Source organism: Anopheles merus, chromosome 2R (genome assembly GCF_017562075.2).
Source record: "Anopheles merus strain MAF chromosome 2R, AmerM5.1, whole genome shotgun sequence".
NCBI classification, from domain to species: domain Eukaryota; kingdom Metazoa; phylum Arthropoda; class Insecta; order Diptera; family Culicidae; genus Anopheles; species Anopheles merus.
Genome location: NC_054082.1, coordinates 40,690,460 through 40,707,547, shown reverse-complemented (window position 1 = coordinate 40,707,547; position 17,088 = coordinate 40,690,460). Strand labels below are relative to the sequence as shown.

General features: G+C 40.8%; 1 protein-coding gene across 6 annotated transcripts in view; it reads right to left on the bottom strand.

The window, feature by feature from the left end:
- Nucleotides 1-17,088, bottom strand: part of LOC121590508 (allatostatin-A receptor) — a 49,514-nt gene that overhangs the window by 27,372 nt on the left and 5,054 nt on the right. For all 6 annotated transcript variants that reach the window (XM_041910260.1, XM_041910263.1, XM_041910259.1 and 3 more), the window contains exons 2-3: nucleotides 10,672-11,475; nucleotides 77-231 (exon numbers count right to left, since the gene is read on the bottom strand). In XM_041910260.1, the coding sequence (XP_041766194.1) occupies nucleotides 77-231; nucleotides 10,672-10,918 (402 nt within the window). In that variant the 5' untranslated portion in view covers nucleotides 10,919-11,475. The remainder of the gene's footprint in view (nucleotides 1-76; nucleotides 232-10,671; nucleotides 11,476-17,088) is intronic.

The following is a 17,088-nucleotide window of genomic DNA, read 5'->3' as shown; positions in this document are numbered from 1 at the left end:
TTGGAAGTTTGCCACGAGCCCATGAGTGAGCTGGGGAGTTTTTTCTTTCTTTCTTTTTGCATACGACGTCACGTACAAACTTGCACCAATACTCTCCGAAGGGCCACTCGGGCAACACGTAGTCGACGGCAGTGAAAGGCACGCAGAACACGACGAACAGCAAGTCAGCCGCTGCCAGGTTGATGATCAGCAAGTTGGTGGTCGATCGCATGCTCTGGTTCGCGGCAACCACTGGAAAAAGGGTGAGCAGAGTGTGAAAGTAAAGTGTGAGAAAATGGTAGGAAGCAGCTCATTTGGCAGAAGATATTTCAATTAACAACGCTTCTCCAACATTTCGTAGGTTATTTTTTGCTATTCGACAGTCGCAGAAATCCATAGAAATCCACAGTTGTAGGGATTGTTTTTAGGGTTTATATGCAATATGATGGCAACTGAATTTCGCACTAGACAAATTTGCCTTCGCCTAAATTTTGGCTATTTCCTAGCTTTTAAAGAAACGAATAAACAACGAAGAGCTTGCAATATCTAACCAAAAACCGACTAACCCATAAATTAGATCGACTTAAATCATCATGCTCTGCCTTGGACATTACACGAAATTATTTAAACATTTTTAGCTTATCCTCTGCCCTCTGACAGACCCATTCAAGCGGTAAGGGCTGACGATATGATTACGAGCTAACACAATTCTCTAAGGTAATAGTTACACAAAAAGATAAACATAAACGCTTGGACGCATGCGGCCCAGAATATTAGCTTTTAACTCTGAAGAATGTCACTGTTTCTTTTATTCTTATTTGTTTTTGGCTCTGCAACCTTCGTCTATCGAAAGCTGCTTAGTCTATTTGGTCTGGCTTTCTCGTGATTTATTGTTTGAACCCACGGCAAGCCAGTGTGACAGTGTGGATACGGTTGGCGAATCGATACTCATCCATTTGGCCTGGTGGGAGTTTTCCCATCCATTCACCCGATTGCTAGATCATCCCTGTTTCATAGAATAAATATTTTGGTCTCGGGGTAAGACAGACCAGAGTTAGAGACATAATTTTCAAGCCAAATGTAAATTTGAATTTGAAGCTTTAATACATAAATAAATAAATAAAAAAAAACTTTAAAAAATATTACTTCATGTTTAATCTTTAAAATCCTCTTTCTTGAAGCTAAGACATTAATTATTCTTACGAAAATATTGAATAGAATGGCACAATGGCTTCATTAAAATGGCAAAATACATCATTTTGAATTAAGATAGCACTCTCGCTCTATATCTCTATTAATTCTACGGTGTACATTTACATACAAGCTCCAAGCGGGCTAGATGCTCCAGTAAAGTGTAAACCATGTTGCGAATCATGTCCCCATTCTTGTGCTTTTTAGTGTGCCGATCAATCATACTTTTATTATTATTTTCCCCGCGGTGACATTGGGACAAATTGAAAAAAGCCGTATCTCACTCCCTACGTTCAACTGTGCACATCAATATTATTTTTTGGGGTGTTCATTTTCCAAAACATTCGCCGAGGGACTTTGCAGGTAGCGTATATTATGTTTCACAGCCTGCCTGTAATGGCCGTTTCCTTCTCGCAACCGTGGTCGGCGCATGGCTTTCAATTTGCAACGGACCTTCGTGGTAATGGTGGCACTGACTGACGCCCATCCGTGCAAAAGTTTTATCCTGTGTCAATGTAATAAAGTCGGGCAAGCTAAATGCAGATTAGCTTCTGGTCCTCCCTCCGTCTGGCTGGGTGTGTCTCAATAAGAATGAATATTTCGCTCTGCGTTGCCCAACCTAAGAGGAGATTCGAACAGAAGAAAGTCGAAGTGAGTAGCATCAGTATGCAAAGGGACAGTGAGAAACCCCAGCAAGCGTTTGCAGAAGGTGCCACGAAGCTAGTGATAGTGAGGATGAAATGTTTCACCGGATGCTAGTGTCAAAAGAAGAGATTCATCAATAGCTAATCGACTCGCAAAGATGACAAACGACGAATCTTGTTAGACTAGCTAATTAGGCTTGGAATTAATGCTCTTTGCATGTCTTTGGCATGGAATAGAATGACAGGAAGGTAAATTATTTATCAAATGATGCAATAGTTATGTAGAAAGGACAGCTTTGTGAAAACTACAAACTTCATTTTACGAGAATGCACAACTACGAATGGTATAATCTTATATAAACTAGATCAAATGTATAGCGTGTCGGAACAAACAATGGCAGGTCATTATTGAAAAATGGAAAAAGTTTTCATACAAAGTTATACAATGCACACGGTCGTAAAATGAAATCGTGATAGTTCATTTTTTCCCCCTAGCTCGAAAACAGGATCTTTTCCACACTTCAAAAACGCTGCTGTGCCAATGGAGACGCCCAGTCTTTCATGCGGAATGGTAACACTTTCTCAAGTTTCCCACTTTTTTCCCCTTGCAGAAGGTCATCAAGGGTGTGTGTGATGCGAGTTTCGTGCAATAAAAGCATGGCTGTTTGATGTTGTCACCACTTGCAAATACTGAGCTGCTGTGTGGAATTCAACATAATGATAGTGCGCAAAGGCAAAAGGACTCCTCCGGAGGTGGTTGTGCGATGAAAATTCCTGAACAGCAAAGTTGAAAAGGGTTCAGTGCAATGAATCGACGTTTTGCCTGCGGGATAGGAACATACAGCTGCTGCGTGTAGATGTTGCAGTAGCAACAGAAGTGGATAGAATATTCCACAAAGTTCCCTTTGCTAAGCACTGGGGACCGATTGAACGGAGAGCATTAAAGTAGCAAAGAGGTAAAGTATTTTCCTGTGAGACTAACATAACTTTACTCCTGCTAGCTTCTTGAGGGTTTCCGAAGCAAACACAGTGAATACGTTGCTAGTTAGAATTTCCGTACAGCCGTACTTTCATTTCGCCGTATTCTTCTCCCCCCTGAGGATTGACCTTCGGTTTTGAGTTAGCCGAGCGATAATCCCCCGCGAGCTGCAGCGGGGCAAATCCGTTCCTTTTCTGTGGCCTAGCAAATGGAAGGGTACTAGTACCACTCCATGGCCTGTTCATGGGAATTTCAGCCACCGCGGATAGTACTGGGAGCCTGCTTCATTCATCACTTAGCCCGTGCGTCAATGGACTTCAATGGAGGAACGGATGGCAGGGAGCGAACGACCGTACGGTGTAAAAGATACTTCTCGTGCCGGTCATCATTCATACGCTCACGTACGGCTACCCAACCCTACAGGGAAGCGGTAATATTCGCGCCTGTAATGGAGCAGGTTAGTCGTAATGATGGTGTGGCTGGCTGCGCGAGGGCGTTTCGTGCTGAGGGTTAAATCAACCAAGTATCTTCGCAGCCGAACAAGATTAATTACCCTTATCATAACGTTCCACGATCCCTTGCCGGTATGGGCACACTCTAATGGGGCGGCAGAAATCGTACGTGTCGTGTCGGAAAGTATGCAAAGAAAATGAAACTGTAAAAACAAACTTCACACCCGTTGGGCGGGAGTTGAAGATTGATAGGGTTGCATGATGTGTTGTTTGGTTTGGAGCTATCGTTTTCTTTGCCCGTAGTGAAGTAAGCTACACCGAGCGCGCTTAACAACACATTCATCGATGATGACGATGCTGTTTGCTTTCTGCCGAGTTTATCTAAGCACTTTTGTGAAGAAAACGAGCATCCTTATGGAGTACAAAATGCACATTCTGGAAGAATGGAACATTAACAGGATTGCTCCAGTATGCTTTTAGACCTTTGAATTCAGAGCTTTTCATATACACGAAACGAAGTGACATTTAAAACGCCTTACAGTAAACCGATTCAATTATTTCAATCCTGTTTTCATGATTTAAAATGTTGAAAAATTTCTTCAAAACAAGTCAATTTCAAACAAGTCTACTAAAATTAACACGTGTGATGATATCTGATATACTCCTACAGCTTCAACCATTCAGTACACTCTCTTCAACAGCATTTCAAACCCACCGATCCTTTAGCATGTGCCATCTCACGGTGTAAAAGATTTATGCTCTTCGCCAAATGGGTGTGCTTGCTGCCATGCGTCTATCGCAAAAAATCAACAAGTCCATCAACCGCCAGCCTGTGGAGTGGAGTTTTTGAAGAATGGTCATGAATTTTATTCTGCTTGAAGGGTCGACTTTATAGTTCGGTTCTATCGTCCCCCGGCCGGCCGTTCCTCCCCAACCCTCAAACTGAGGGCGGCACTGTTTGTGCAACGGTAACATCAGTGAGATTGATTTTTAGTGCACGGTGTCGGATTTCAGCTCGGTTTCAGATCCCGTCGGAAAGCACTTGCGGCATTGATACGCCCAGGGAACTTTGGATTGGGTTCACGGTTCAACCGCCCCTCGGTAAAGCTTCGAGGAGTAGTTGGTGCACTTTTGATTTGTTTTTGTTATTTTTTGTTTGTTTTTTTTTGCAACCCTTTCCAGTTTAAGGGGCCAGTTTTGAGCCAAGATATTGAATTTCATTATCTTCTTCTTCTTCTTAAAGTTCATTTTATTTTTATGTTTACATTACTGATATTGGGGAGTCCGCGAGTTACAGCAGTTTTGCTTTTCAACGCCTAATTTATTACAATTAGTCCTGAGACCGTTCAGTGTTTGCAAGTGGGAATGGTATGAATTCAATATGGTATGATCTGTTTTATCTAATCCTAACTTATGCTAATGGTTTTTTTTTTCTTTTCTTTTTTTTTTATGCTAAAGATTATTTCTAACTGTACAACTTAACCTAATCTTACAAAGAAATGTTTCTTATAATATTATTTGATGAGTTCATACAAGATGTTCGCATTTTTTCTCTATTAGCTATGCTAATATCTTCTAAAGTTAGGTTTTTGTAATTTCGTGGAGATAAGTTAGCCTAGTCCTTGGTGGTGCATTAGTTATCATTCTTAGAACATTGTTTAGAGTTACTTGTACTCTTTTTTTATGCATCATGGCACACTTTTCCCATATACATATCCCATAGGTAGCTGTTGGGACGAATACTTGTTTATAAATTAGCAATCTATTTTTAAATGATAGTTTGGATTTTCTATTTATAAGGCTGTAGAGATTCTTTGTAAGTATTGCACATTTCTTAACAATATTAAAGGTGTGAGATCTAAAAAGTAATTTTTTATCTATAATTAATCCTAGATACTTAAGTTCGTTCTCCCATGTAAGTGGGATACCGTCCATATTTACAGTTATGGTAGGGTTTAGCAGTTTTTCTTTCCACCTATGTGGGGCAATCATCGCTTGAGTTTTACCTTCATTGAGTGCAATTTTCCAGGTTGTCATCCACTTATGAATGATATCCAGGCAACGCTGGGTGGTGTTGCGGATTTGTGATAAACACCTTCCTTTAACTGTCACTGCAGTATCGTCAGCATATAGATACAGTTGGTAGGATCTTGGCAGCTCTGGCAGGTCAGCTATATACAATGTATACAGCAGAGGGCCTAGTATGCTGCCTTGCGGTACGCCAGCCGGAATGTCTTTGGTAAGCGAATTGATCGAACCAAGTGAAACTTGATACGACCTTCCGCTAAGGTAGCTCTGCATCAGCTTTGTGAGATGGAGTGGGATGCCAAACCGCATCATTTTATGCAGCAGACCATCGTGCCACACATTATCGAAGGCCTTTTCGACATCGAGAACAACAATGGCTGTGGATTTAGACGCTCGTTTGTTACATTGTAGCGTGTTGTGAAATCGTAACAGCTGGTGAGTGGTAGAGTGACCCTCTCGGAATCCAAATTGCTCCGCTGGTAGGATATTAAGTTCATCGACTACTATCCTGAGCCTTCTGTACACAATCTTTTCGAACAGCTTCCCCAACGCTGAAAGAAGACTAATTGCTCTGTAGCTGGCCGGAGACGTTGGATCCTTCCCTGGCTTCAGTATGGGGATTACTTTAGCGTGCTTCCATGCGTCAGGGAAATAAGCTAGATTAAGACATCTAGTAAGAATGTTACTTACTAAGGTGAGAGCTTTGACTTTGAGGTGTTTTAGCACGATGTTAAAAAGCCCATCGAACCCTGGTGCCTTAAAATTCTTTAGCCTTTTAAGAGTATATGAAATTTCACTCACCGTTACAGGCGACATCTCCACGGCTGTTGGCAATGTTTGCTGTAGTTGACCAAAACTGCTGCCTACTTCCGATTCCATTGGACTGCTTATACGGTCACCAAGAGAATGTGCGCTGGCAAACTGGAGCGAAATTGCATTTGCTTTTTGCTCGGCGGTTATCAGTGTCGTACCTGTGTTGGAAACCAAGGGAGGAATCGGCCTTGGTTTCTTTTTAAGGATCTTCTGCACCTTCCACAGGTCTTTGGAGTTGTCACTGAGAGCAGCTATTTTATTCCCGAAGTTGTTGTTGCGTATTTCTTCGACTCGAGCTGAGATGACCCTTGACAGAACGGCTGCATGGTATTTTTTCGCCAGATCGCCCGTTCGCTGGTGCTGTCGACGAAGTTGGTTGCGCGTCTTGATGAGGAGGCTGGTGTGATTGTCCAGCTGAATAATGGATTCTCTAACCTGCACTTCTGGCACTGCTATCCGCTCCGCCATCCTGATAGTCGCCTCCAGATTTGTTATCGCTGTTTCAATGTCACTTGTGGAGGCCACTTCAGTAGAATCTATGTTCCTGTCGACTATTGTGCCGAACTGATCCCAATTAGCTCGTTGGTAGTTCCTCCTCCTATAAGGAGAGATTTTGGGACAGTCTACGTCCACTTCCGTTGCGACGGGGAAGTGGTCCGAGTTTAGTGCGTCAATCACTTTTGGTTTTGTGATAGTGATATTTGACAGAAAGATATCAATGATACTGGAATTCCCACGGGTCGGTATGTGTGTAGCCTGGTCAGGGTGCTCAACGGTGAAAAATCCTAGCTGAGCAACTTCGACTAGAAGGTTTCCATTACGGTTGCTCCGAGGGTTGCCCCACAAACCATGTCTCGCATTGAAATCGCCTCCTACGATACTCTTCGTGGTGGCGCAGCTGATGCTTTTCAGATCTTTTTGAAATGCTGTGGCAAGCACGCTGTTGCACTGTTGAGGACAGTAAGCAGCAATTATTCGAAGTGGTCCGTTGTTAGTAGAAAGTTGTACACCGATTGCCTCTATTGTTGTTGTGTTAAAGTGAGGAAGGAGTGTGTGAGTAATGTCACGACGAATGATGATGGCCACTCCTCCACCGGTAGAGCCGGTTCGATCAAGCCTGTGTGTGACATAGTCAGGGATAGAAAAACTTACAGTAGGTTTCAGTTGTGTCTCAACCACTAATGCGATGTCAATACTACGACGATGGAGGAAATCGCATAGCGGGATAAGTTTGTTCTTTACTGAGTGAGCGTTCCATGTGACAACACTCAATTTATCCATAGCGAATCAGCAGCTCTCCTAGGACAGCAACTTGTTCGTGTTTGCTTCGACATCCCTTGAGTTTCGTAGCCATTTCTTTGAATATCGCCATAAGTGTACCAGCGTCATAAAGTGATTCGTCCTCGACAGGAGCGGGTTCAGATTGTTGAGCAGCAGCCAGGCGCTGGGCTAAATTATACTGAAACCCGGGCGGTGTAACCGAAGCTGTAGTACTTCGTGCGGTACTGCGGTGAGCAGAGGGCGGCGCGATTGTACGGAGCTGTGGGAAATCCTGCATAGATTTCAGCGGTGCTGGAGTCAGTCGTACCACAGGGCGTTGCGTCTGATTACGAGAACGCGAACTGGCCTGTTGGCAAATTTCAACATACTTAGTACGTTGCGGGCACACTACATTATTGGCACGGTGTGGTCCCTGGCAGTTTGTGCACTTCATAACGGTTGGCTGTTCCTTAGTAGGGCACGTATCCGTTAGATGATTTTCAGCACATATAGCGCAGCGGGGTTTCAAGCGGCAATTCCGCAAGCCATGACCAAAGCCTTGGCATCGGCCGCACTGTACAGGACCTTTAGATCCATTTCGATAGGCTTCCCATCGAACAATCACAGATTGCACACTCCTGATTGACTGTAAACCAGCAAGAGTACACGAGCCTCGTTTCAGGTGTACCAGGTACAATTGGTTGTGGTACGGTTGTTCTTCCTCATTACGCCGTTTAATTCGGAAAATTTCCAGCACTTGCAGCTGGTGATGCTCGACTAATTCCGTCTTTACGTCTTCCAGTTCCATCAAAGGAAGGCCGCGGATTACTGCTTTGAATGGTTTTTCCTGTTTTATCTCGTGAGAAAAGAACTCCACGCGAGAATCGTCCAGGAATTGGATCACTGCGTCATACTGTACCTTCGACTGTACGAAAACCTTTGTCCCAATACCACAAAGCTGATACAGGGCATTGACGTTTAGAGATTGCAATGCAGGCTTAAGCGTAGCAATATGCATGGTTTTAACCACTATTGGTGGCAGTTTAGGTTCCTTTAAGGGTCCAGTTGCAAGTGGAACCGGAGCATTCTTCCGTTGAGAGGTTTGGGTCACCGTACGAGCGGTGGTTGGGGTAGCATGATTATCATGCGAGGAAGATGGAACGGGGGATGCCACGCGAGGGGTCACCGTAGCAGAGTTGGCATCAGAAGCTGGTGCCACTGGTGCAGAGATATCGGTTTTAGCACCTTTTGCGCTACGTTTTTTCAATACAGGTTGAAACCCGTCGACGTCCATCTCTACAGTGGACATTTCACTTTGATCACTCGTGCTTACTTCATATTCCGTCACTAAGCTGCACGTGCTGGACGACGATGAGGATGAAGGTCGTTTACGTTTTGATTCTTTCAAACCGGTTTTCTTGCTCCGGTTAGGTATCTCGATAGACGTAGATCCACTACTATCACTGGACACGCATTGTTCTCTTGTTTGCGATCGTGTCGTAGCTGGCATAGCTTGCCGCTACGACGACTAATCTACTCACACTATCACAGTTACGTTTGTGCTCACTTTTACTCTTTATTAGACCACAAGGCTAGCTATCATCAAACACGTCCGATCGACTCGACTGCAGAACGCTGAATGAATTTCATTATCGGAACTGCGGAGCCTACGGGGTAGACATACACCCACACACATACGGGCACAATGCTGTACAATTTTCACCAGGTTTTTCTTAGAAATGTTTTTGCCTTGCGAGGAGTGTTTCTGATGGAAGACGAAATTACCATTTCGAAGCAAAACATGTTGGGGGCGTATTGTGATAAGCTTGTCGATAGCATACAGCGTCCATTAACCATCAAAGCAGATTGATATGATATTCGTTTAGTTTTTTGCTTTGCTTCTGTGATGGCCTTGCTGAGTGTCAATCACAGCATGTAGGAAAAATGGAAATGTTTTTCGTTTTACAAGGGATTGAGTGAGCAAATGAAACTTCCTCGGGCTTGATTGTATTGTATTTTAGCACAGGAAAATGTGTTGACAAAAGCTTACAGTTGGATGGTAGATGGAATGGCAAATGATTAAATTACATTAATATTTTGTTCACAACAATACTTCCATGCGTAATTAACAGCGCATCATAAGAGATGATGAACGGGTAAATTTAATTTAATACCCACATCATTTTAATATAAACATGAAATTCATTTGAAGTTGATTAGATTGAACTCATCTCTGTATTGCTTCACTTAGTCAATCTGGTTCATTTATCATGTGGAAAAACTGTCTTTAGCTCGATGTCCCAAATATATCTAGCATCAATACGTTCAGGTGTTATTTAAGATTATTGAAGGATCTGACTTTAGTTAATTTTAGTTAATAATGGTCAATATTATCAAATATTTAAAAATTAAGATATTTTCCTTATATTTTCATATGAAACAGATTCAAAAACAATATCCTTCGAATTCCCTTTAATAAGAAATAATATAAAGTGCAAAATTAAAATGAAGGAATCTGAAATGATGAAATCTGAAATAGCGTCTACGGCAATTACAGATATTAGCACCAATCCATGTTAAATTGATAGTCAACAATGATTTTTTTCTTTTATTTTTCAATACGTCTTGAGAATATTCAAAATTTTAGATTTTAGCAATGACATGTTATGTGAAAACATTATCCATTTTTTAAATTCTTAAAACACCTTTAACAATACTAATTATATTGAAAGCGTTTCAAATAACAATCATGAACATTCATAAGCCATAATTTTATTATGAAAACTCATTCTAGCTACGTGTAGATGAACGGTTCCAGCAGTGGTGCAGTATTTCCAAGCATTCATAATGAATACAATCATATTTACTCAGGTAATTCAAATACAAGCCCTCTTTCTACGTATCAAACAGTCAGGTGAGCAATGTTTTGTAGCTCTTTTCCACAAAAAAGGGACCATCTCAACCAGTTGACAAAGGCACAATGTTGCGTACCGTTGTGTACAAACGGACTCGTGTGGTAATTAAAATACGAAGAATTCTTTTTATGGCTTATTGTTAATTCATGATTATCATACGATCGAGCTACAATGTTGTCCTGCTTTAGCTTGGACTGGAATTGGAGCATTTTTTTTCCACTACGCTTGAATATATTAAATCTGGCTGCCCATTGTACAAGCTGCTTTCGACTTTTTCAAAGCTCTTATGTATGTTGAGCAAATGCATATTTGATTTGAAAAGAGGATAATTGAATCAATGTACAGTGTTTTTTATTGTTAGCGATATGTTACCACTTATAATACTGTTTCACATTTTACTTTTCACTTACCCAACACAACCAACCCATTGCCGAGCAGGCCGGCGAGTCCGATGAAGCCAAAGAATACTGGCACCATCAGCGAGACGATTCGCTCGATGGTTGACGTGTTGACGTGGTATAGTGCCTCATTTTCGAAGGTATAGTTCAGCAGATCCGTCCAAGAGCTGTTGCCCAACGTCCCGTCGGGCATCAGCATCGGCAGCTGATGATGCAGCCCCGGTAGCTCGGTTGGCGTAATTTTAGACTCGTTCGTCATCGCAACCGACGGGATACGGGATGATTTATTCTCGAAACGATTTAGGGATTATTTGATAGCGATGAAAAAAAAACACCGACAATGAGAATCTCTCGCCGCCACTGGTTACCACTAAGGCCCGAGGTGTGATGGAAAAATAGCCTTTCGTTATATATTTTGCCCGATCGTTTCACATTTTTTCCAGGCACACATTTCCCACCGCAGGGTTCGTTTTAGTCCGTGGTGAAACAGATGATTCTTTGGTCTCTCATGGTCCGTTGTTCGACACCACGTTTGATTGAACCACACTCGTTCTCACATTGTTTGTAGCGATACAACGAGCCACTGCTGCTGTTTCACTTTTTTGTTTGCTGCATTTTCACTGTTCTTGCAAATAATGGCTTAGCTGTGCCGGTGGCGCATTTCACTGCGTGACCTTGTGTTGCGATTGTTTATTTCACCGCTGGTATGCGCTGCCATGTTTGTTGGCTGTTGGTTTAACGTACAAAGGAAAACAAAAAGCACAAACACTCGCTGCTGGTGCTGTGAAACACACTGTTGACAATGATGCTGCGGGCCTACAAAAGGAATAGAAAAGCAACGTTGTTAAGCGGCTCATATAATAAAGCGGCGTGATTTTTTTGCGTTTTGCGTGATAGAGCATTTGTTCCAATTGCTGGCGTAAACATTGTTCAATGTGACAATGCTTTGCGCTAACACAGACGCTAACTATCATTGAAATTTAGAAATAATTTAAATCTGCTTTTTTGTGGTTGAAGTTTCGTGTAGAATTATTTTTTAAATAATATATTGCAACATTGTTATACTCTTTTGTACATGAAACATAATCATTTTACGCCTTCATAAGTTGTTACTGACCGGGATAAAAATCAATCTGTACGGGCAATGGCCAGACCAGATCAGGTCAGATAGCTTCACAAGCGATTATCATGCATGTCAATCTTATTGGTCATTGTCTGACGTGGGCCTCATGATGATGATTGATGACTGTTAAATGAGGTAGATAGTAAAATGACCAACAGCTTGCTAGAATATTACATGGTGTGAAAATAGCTTTCATTGGTTTTGCCATTCCACACAGCCATAGTATGTATGATAATGTGTAATGACAGTAATAAATGTTGTGATGAATACAATTTTATAGGAAAAAAGTCGAAAGCACGAAAAATCAAATGCCAATCAACTGATGTCGTTTCTCATTCCAGAAATGGATGATAACAAGTCCTTATTTTTATAACAACTTAAAGATGATGATGGGTAGGTCTGGATTATATTTTGTTTAATTATTTACTTCATTATAATATAATAGGAAAAAAATATTTAAAAAAGAAATCTAAATATGACAACCCTACTTGAATGAACGTAACATTAGTGGAAATATGAATAGTAGCTGCGATGCAGGAAATATTTTTTATTAAAAAATGATTAAGTTCGTGAATAAAAATAAAAAAAATTAGGTTTAATTTATACATCCTCATTTTACTTGTTGTTTTGGCCTTTTAGAAAAAAGTTAAAAGATAAAAGGTGTCGTTCTATTACGTTGCAGCCGAAAATTCCATTTTTCATCAAGGTTTTATCTAAGGAAAGTCGTATTTTTTAACGCTATAAATGACTACCAAACTTTAAAATTTATATTTTTTTAATTGTTTAATTTAAATGTAATTGATGTAAAATGTATTTGGTTTATTTGAATTTATTGGACACTGTTTATAATTTCGCGTGCCAATCCGTGTTCTAATTAGTGCCAACTGAAGAGAACAGATTCCATGTAAAATAAACTACAAGATTCTAAAACACAGGAACCATGTAAATGAGCAATTATATGCAATAAATATATATATATGCAATTAACTTATTACTGTATCTTTCTGTTACTACAAGATTAATAAACATTCATTAATGTTATCATTATAACCCCCAGAAGAACAATGGCAAGGGACTATATTTCTGAGAGTAACAAATGATAGTCCCAGGCTAATTAATTTCAATCTCTGCTATAGCCTGACTATAAAAGCTGGGATCAGCAAAAAATAACCGAAACGAAATCTTATCTAAATTAGCTACGAAAGTAGAAAAAATATTCATGTTTGTAGTGTCCATGGTTGCTCAATCGACAAATGATTGTACGCATATAGCAATCGACACTCTTTGTCGAAGTTATAGAAGTAATGTTTATATTGTAAGAAAGCTGCCGATTTCTTGAACTAAATCGCGATGTTTCTCAAATGATATCTTTGAAACAACACTTTGTTTGGGAATTAAAATAAGAGGTATGAGTTTTGTTTGTCCAGACGGTACAATTGGTGGACGCTGGAGTGAATAGCAATATCTCTTATTCCAGCAAAGATGCTGATGAAATCGTACGAATAAACAGATGCAGATTTTCACATACGGTGCATTGCAAAGAGTCAATGTCACGTGAAAAAAAATAGTACAAGTATTTCACAAATACCGATTACACATTGTATCCCAACAATGCAAAAGCCTGAGCGTTACTCAACCGGATATGACTGAGAATAGTGTGCTTGTGTGACATATTTGTCTAGAATCTATATGCTCGGATTGGCAAGCGACTGATCGTGAAGGGGAGATGTTTGAATGCATGACGCTTAAACCGCAAACCGGAACTGGCGGTGAGTATGTCGTTCGTATGAAACCTTCTCGGAAATAGTAATTGAAAAGGTTCTCGAGAATTACTTCAGCAAGAGCAATTTTATAAGAAATCAAATTCTGAATTCTGACGTAAGTTGTACTGATTCCATAGAATTGCTGGCCTTAAAGACAGCCATCAAATATCTTATCCGAAAGATAAGAATTAGTAAATCTACTTCTTGTAAGAAAGCCATACCTAGATGCGACTCAACTCGCCCGTCATTGATTCAAATCTACGTAGGATATGTAGGAGTGACTATCCTGTTTTCAATAAGCCCATATGCCAAGCCCATTAGTGGTAAAGGCAGGTTTACACCGGTCAAAATTTGTGTCAAATAAGCAAAAGAAGGTAATATCACTTACTGTAAAACATTTTCATTTAATGCGTTTCAAAGTTTTATCTCACAACAGGAAAAGATATACATAAATATGCTTAGTTTAGCTTCTCTATCATTCAACGAATTCAAAAATTAAACTTGCAAAAACATACGTAACAGGTAAAAGTCAAAAACTATAAACCCTGCACAAAGTATGCTAAGAAGCGAGTGCTTCAAAAAGGCACTTGTAAAGTTTTCTGCGGAAAAAAAAACAAAACTTTCTGCAGCAAACTATTACCCGTTGCATCATTCCGCCCAAGCACCGGCTCACCCACGTTGAAAAGTTTTGCTCAAGAACTTCTGCTTTCCCGCACTAGGGACTTAGGGAACCACGGAGCGCACAATGTAAATAAATATAATTGTACTTGCTGAGCAGTTTCGGGGTGCCCATGAGCACCATAAATTACAACCCTCATCAATCAATGGTCTCCGTCGCCTGCGTTGCTGGTGGCTTCCCGCTTGTTTCGTATTTGCGGGAGAACAGCATATGGAGCGTGATGATTGCGATTGGTCGCCACCGGCTGGTATCAGATTTCGTTTCCTCGTACGCCTCTCCAAGCGTGCGTGTGCGTCGCTAACCTCGGGTGAGGAGGCAAAGCGTTAAGCAGGTTAGCTCCGGCTGTTCGCCTAAACACTCGTACCGCTTCCGATCGTTCGGCTGGTGGCGGGTGTATCGGTTAATGATGTAGCCTTTCTTCCGTTTCGCCTAGCACAAATCCGTTTTTTGGCCCGGGTCGAACAGACTGTACCCCACGAGGATGTGAAGAAATTAGCCAGCATCAAAGTGACGCCAGCTCCATAGTTAGAAACGGGGTGATTGAATATTATAATATGGTTTTCACGCTCTTTCGCTTAGTTGTGGTGACATGGGCTGGGCAAAAGGCGGCCTGGGCGAAAGGATAAATTAATTGTGTAAAACCAACGAAACCAGCAAGCGGCTTCCGCTTATCCCACAGTGCCACCCCGGGCAGTGAGTGAAAAGTTAAAGTGCGTGTTGACTTTATGTATTCAATTCGTTTGGCTGATCTGCTGCGTATACATATCTTGCCCCTAAGCGTGTTATGGTTTCGTTTGGTGCTTGCTATTCAGCGGAGGGATCTTATCGGCTCGGTACGCCCGATATCTTGAGCGAGCCTCTTTTCGGAATGGTTAGCCTCGAGTTCGACGCTTTTACCAGCACGAAGCAACACCCGGTTGTTTTCGTAACAATATTCCTTCATTAGCAGTTGCCTGTTGCCCTGGGCGAGTGCTCAGGGTAATGAATATTTGAATGGAGACGGCGGAAAACACAACCGCCACAATGTGCAAAGTATCGCAGAAGTTGTGAGCTTATGCCATTTAAATTGAGTGCGGACAAACTTTGCAATATGATTGCATGTGTACCCTGCGCCACAGCTAGTGTCGGGCGGGTCGGCACATGTTCAAAATATCCGGAGGGCTGATTGAAATGGCACATGGGACGAAAATGCAAATTGTGTCCTTTTACGCGCCGGGTTCACGCTCGCCCAACACAGGCTGGACGAGGAAAAGAAGAAAAAGAAGAAAATTCTGAAGCTAGAAAGACTCGTTCATTGAACGTGGTTAAGTAGGGAAAGGGCTTCTGATGTGTCATTTCAACAGGGAATATACATTTTGTTGGGTGCTGAATCGGCATAATCATGCTGAAACTGGGCCTGTTTTTGTACGATAGCGATTGCATCACTTGTGAGTGGTTTTGTGGTTTATTTGATTTTATTTAGAACACGTTTTAGAAAACTTTATCAAGACGGTCTGTGCTCTGAAATGTTATCGTCATCGGTGCAGATTGTTTCCGGATCCAACATCTTAAGAGTTCTAAACACCTAGAAGTTGTTAGTATACGCCACTGTCTAAAATAATCATTGAGAAATAGATTTCGATGTTGTACAAGTAGCCTGTATGTAGCTTGTAAGGTAAAACAAAGGAAATTATGATCTCTATTGCAAAATGATAGGACATAACTCAAAGGATAGGACATAATTAACATAAAAAAGATCCATGGTACTAAACATTTTAAAGATATATGCCTGAAATAAAATAACTGTACGAAACATGTTTACGAATCATTTCTATCAATTATCTTATCTCTAATGCTCATTAAATTGAGTATGTATCAGATACACAAACATGGCAGTACGTTTCTGTGTATTATTTTTCTGAACTGTTTTTGTGTTACATTTCAATTCAGTGAGTAGAATTTTCGAGTCAGTACAGCCACACATATACTTTGATTAATCTTAAAACTCTAGTCTCCAGAATTTATAGCAATGCGACATTATTGGACAAAAAGTAACAATTTAATCAATAAATAAATGATGCATTGTGAGGTCATAGTGAAAAGAATCTAACGTTAATTTAACATAGCTTCTAATTCAGTGATAAAGTTCATACTTCAGTTCATACAGTGATCATACTTGTCTTTACATGCGTTTTCATGAAATCCTTGATATTTTGTACAAACAACTCGTAAACGTTTGTTTAACTGCGCAACATTGACAGGCCTTCAGTTGTTATGGCTTTCACGTCGAAGAAATTAGATAGTTTGTAGCAAAAACGATTCCTAAAAGCACTGAAATATGCTTAAAAGGGTCAAGTTGAATGTGTGTCTATATTTGAACCAATTTGGAAATTTGCATTTCTACGAAGGACCATTCTAATTGGAAATAGACACGAGCGTTTGTTTCTACCTTTTTTACTTAGACTAATAGAGCTTAAAACTACAAAATAAATTGTCTGTGTTACATTCGTAGTAGATCAAGTTTCAAAGTTTGTATAAAAAAGGAAAAAAATAGTCTTTTTCATGAGTTTATCATAGCCCGCACTAGCAAAACGTTTATTGTCTTTAATAATATTCCATGAATCAGTAAAAAATGTCACACCTCTATCAGTCGAACTCTTACCGTGAGGCCCAAAAAAGAAAATCAACTTCGTCCAGGAACGTGCCCGATCAAAGAATGGCACCCCATAGCGTCTAAAACGGATGCCGTGCGGCAGTTTTTGAACGGCGCATAAGCCCGTTCCGACATCTACAACAACTTGGCACTATTATACAACAATGAGAGCATCGAAGGAAAGCCCAGTTCCGCATGGCCGACGACCCTGAGTGACTTGAGGTTCCAAAGG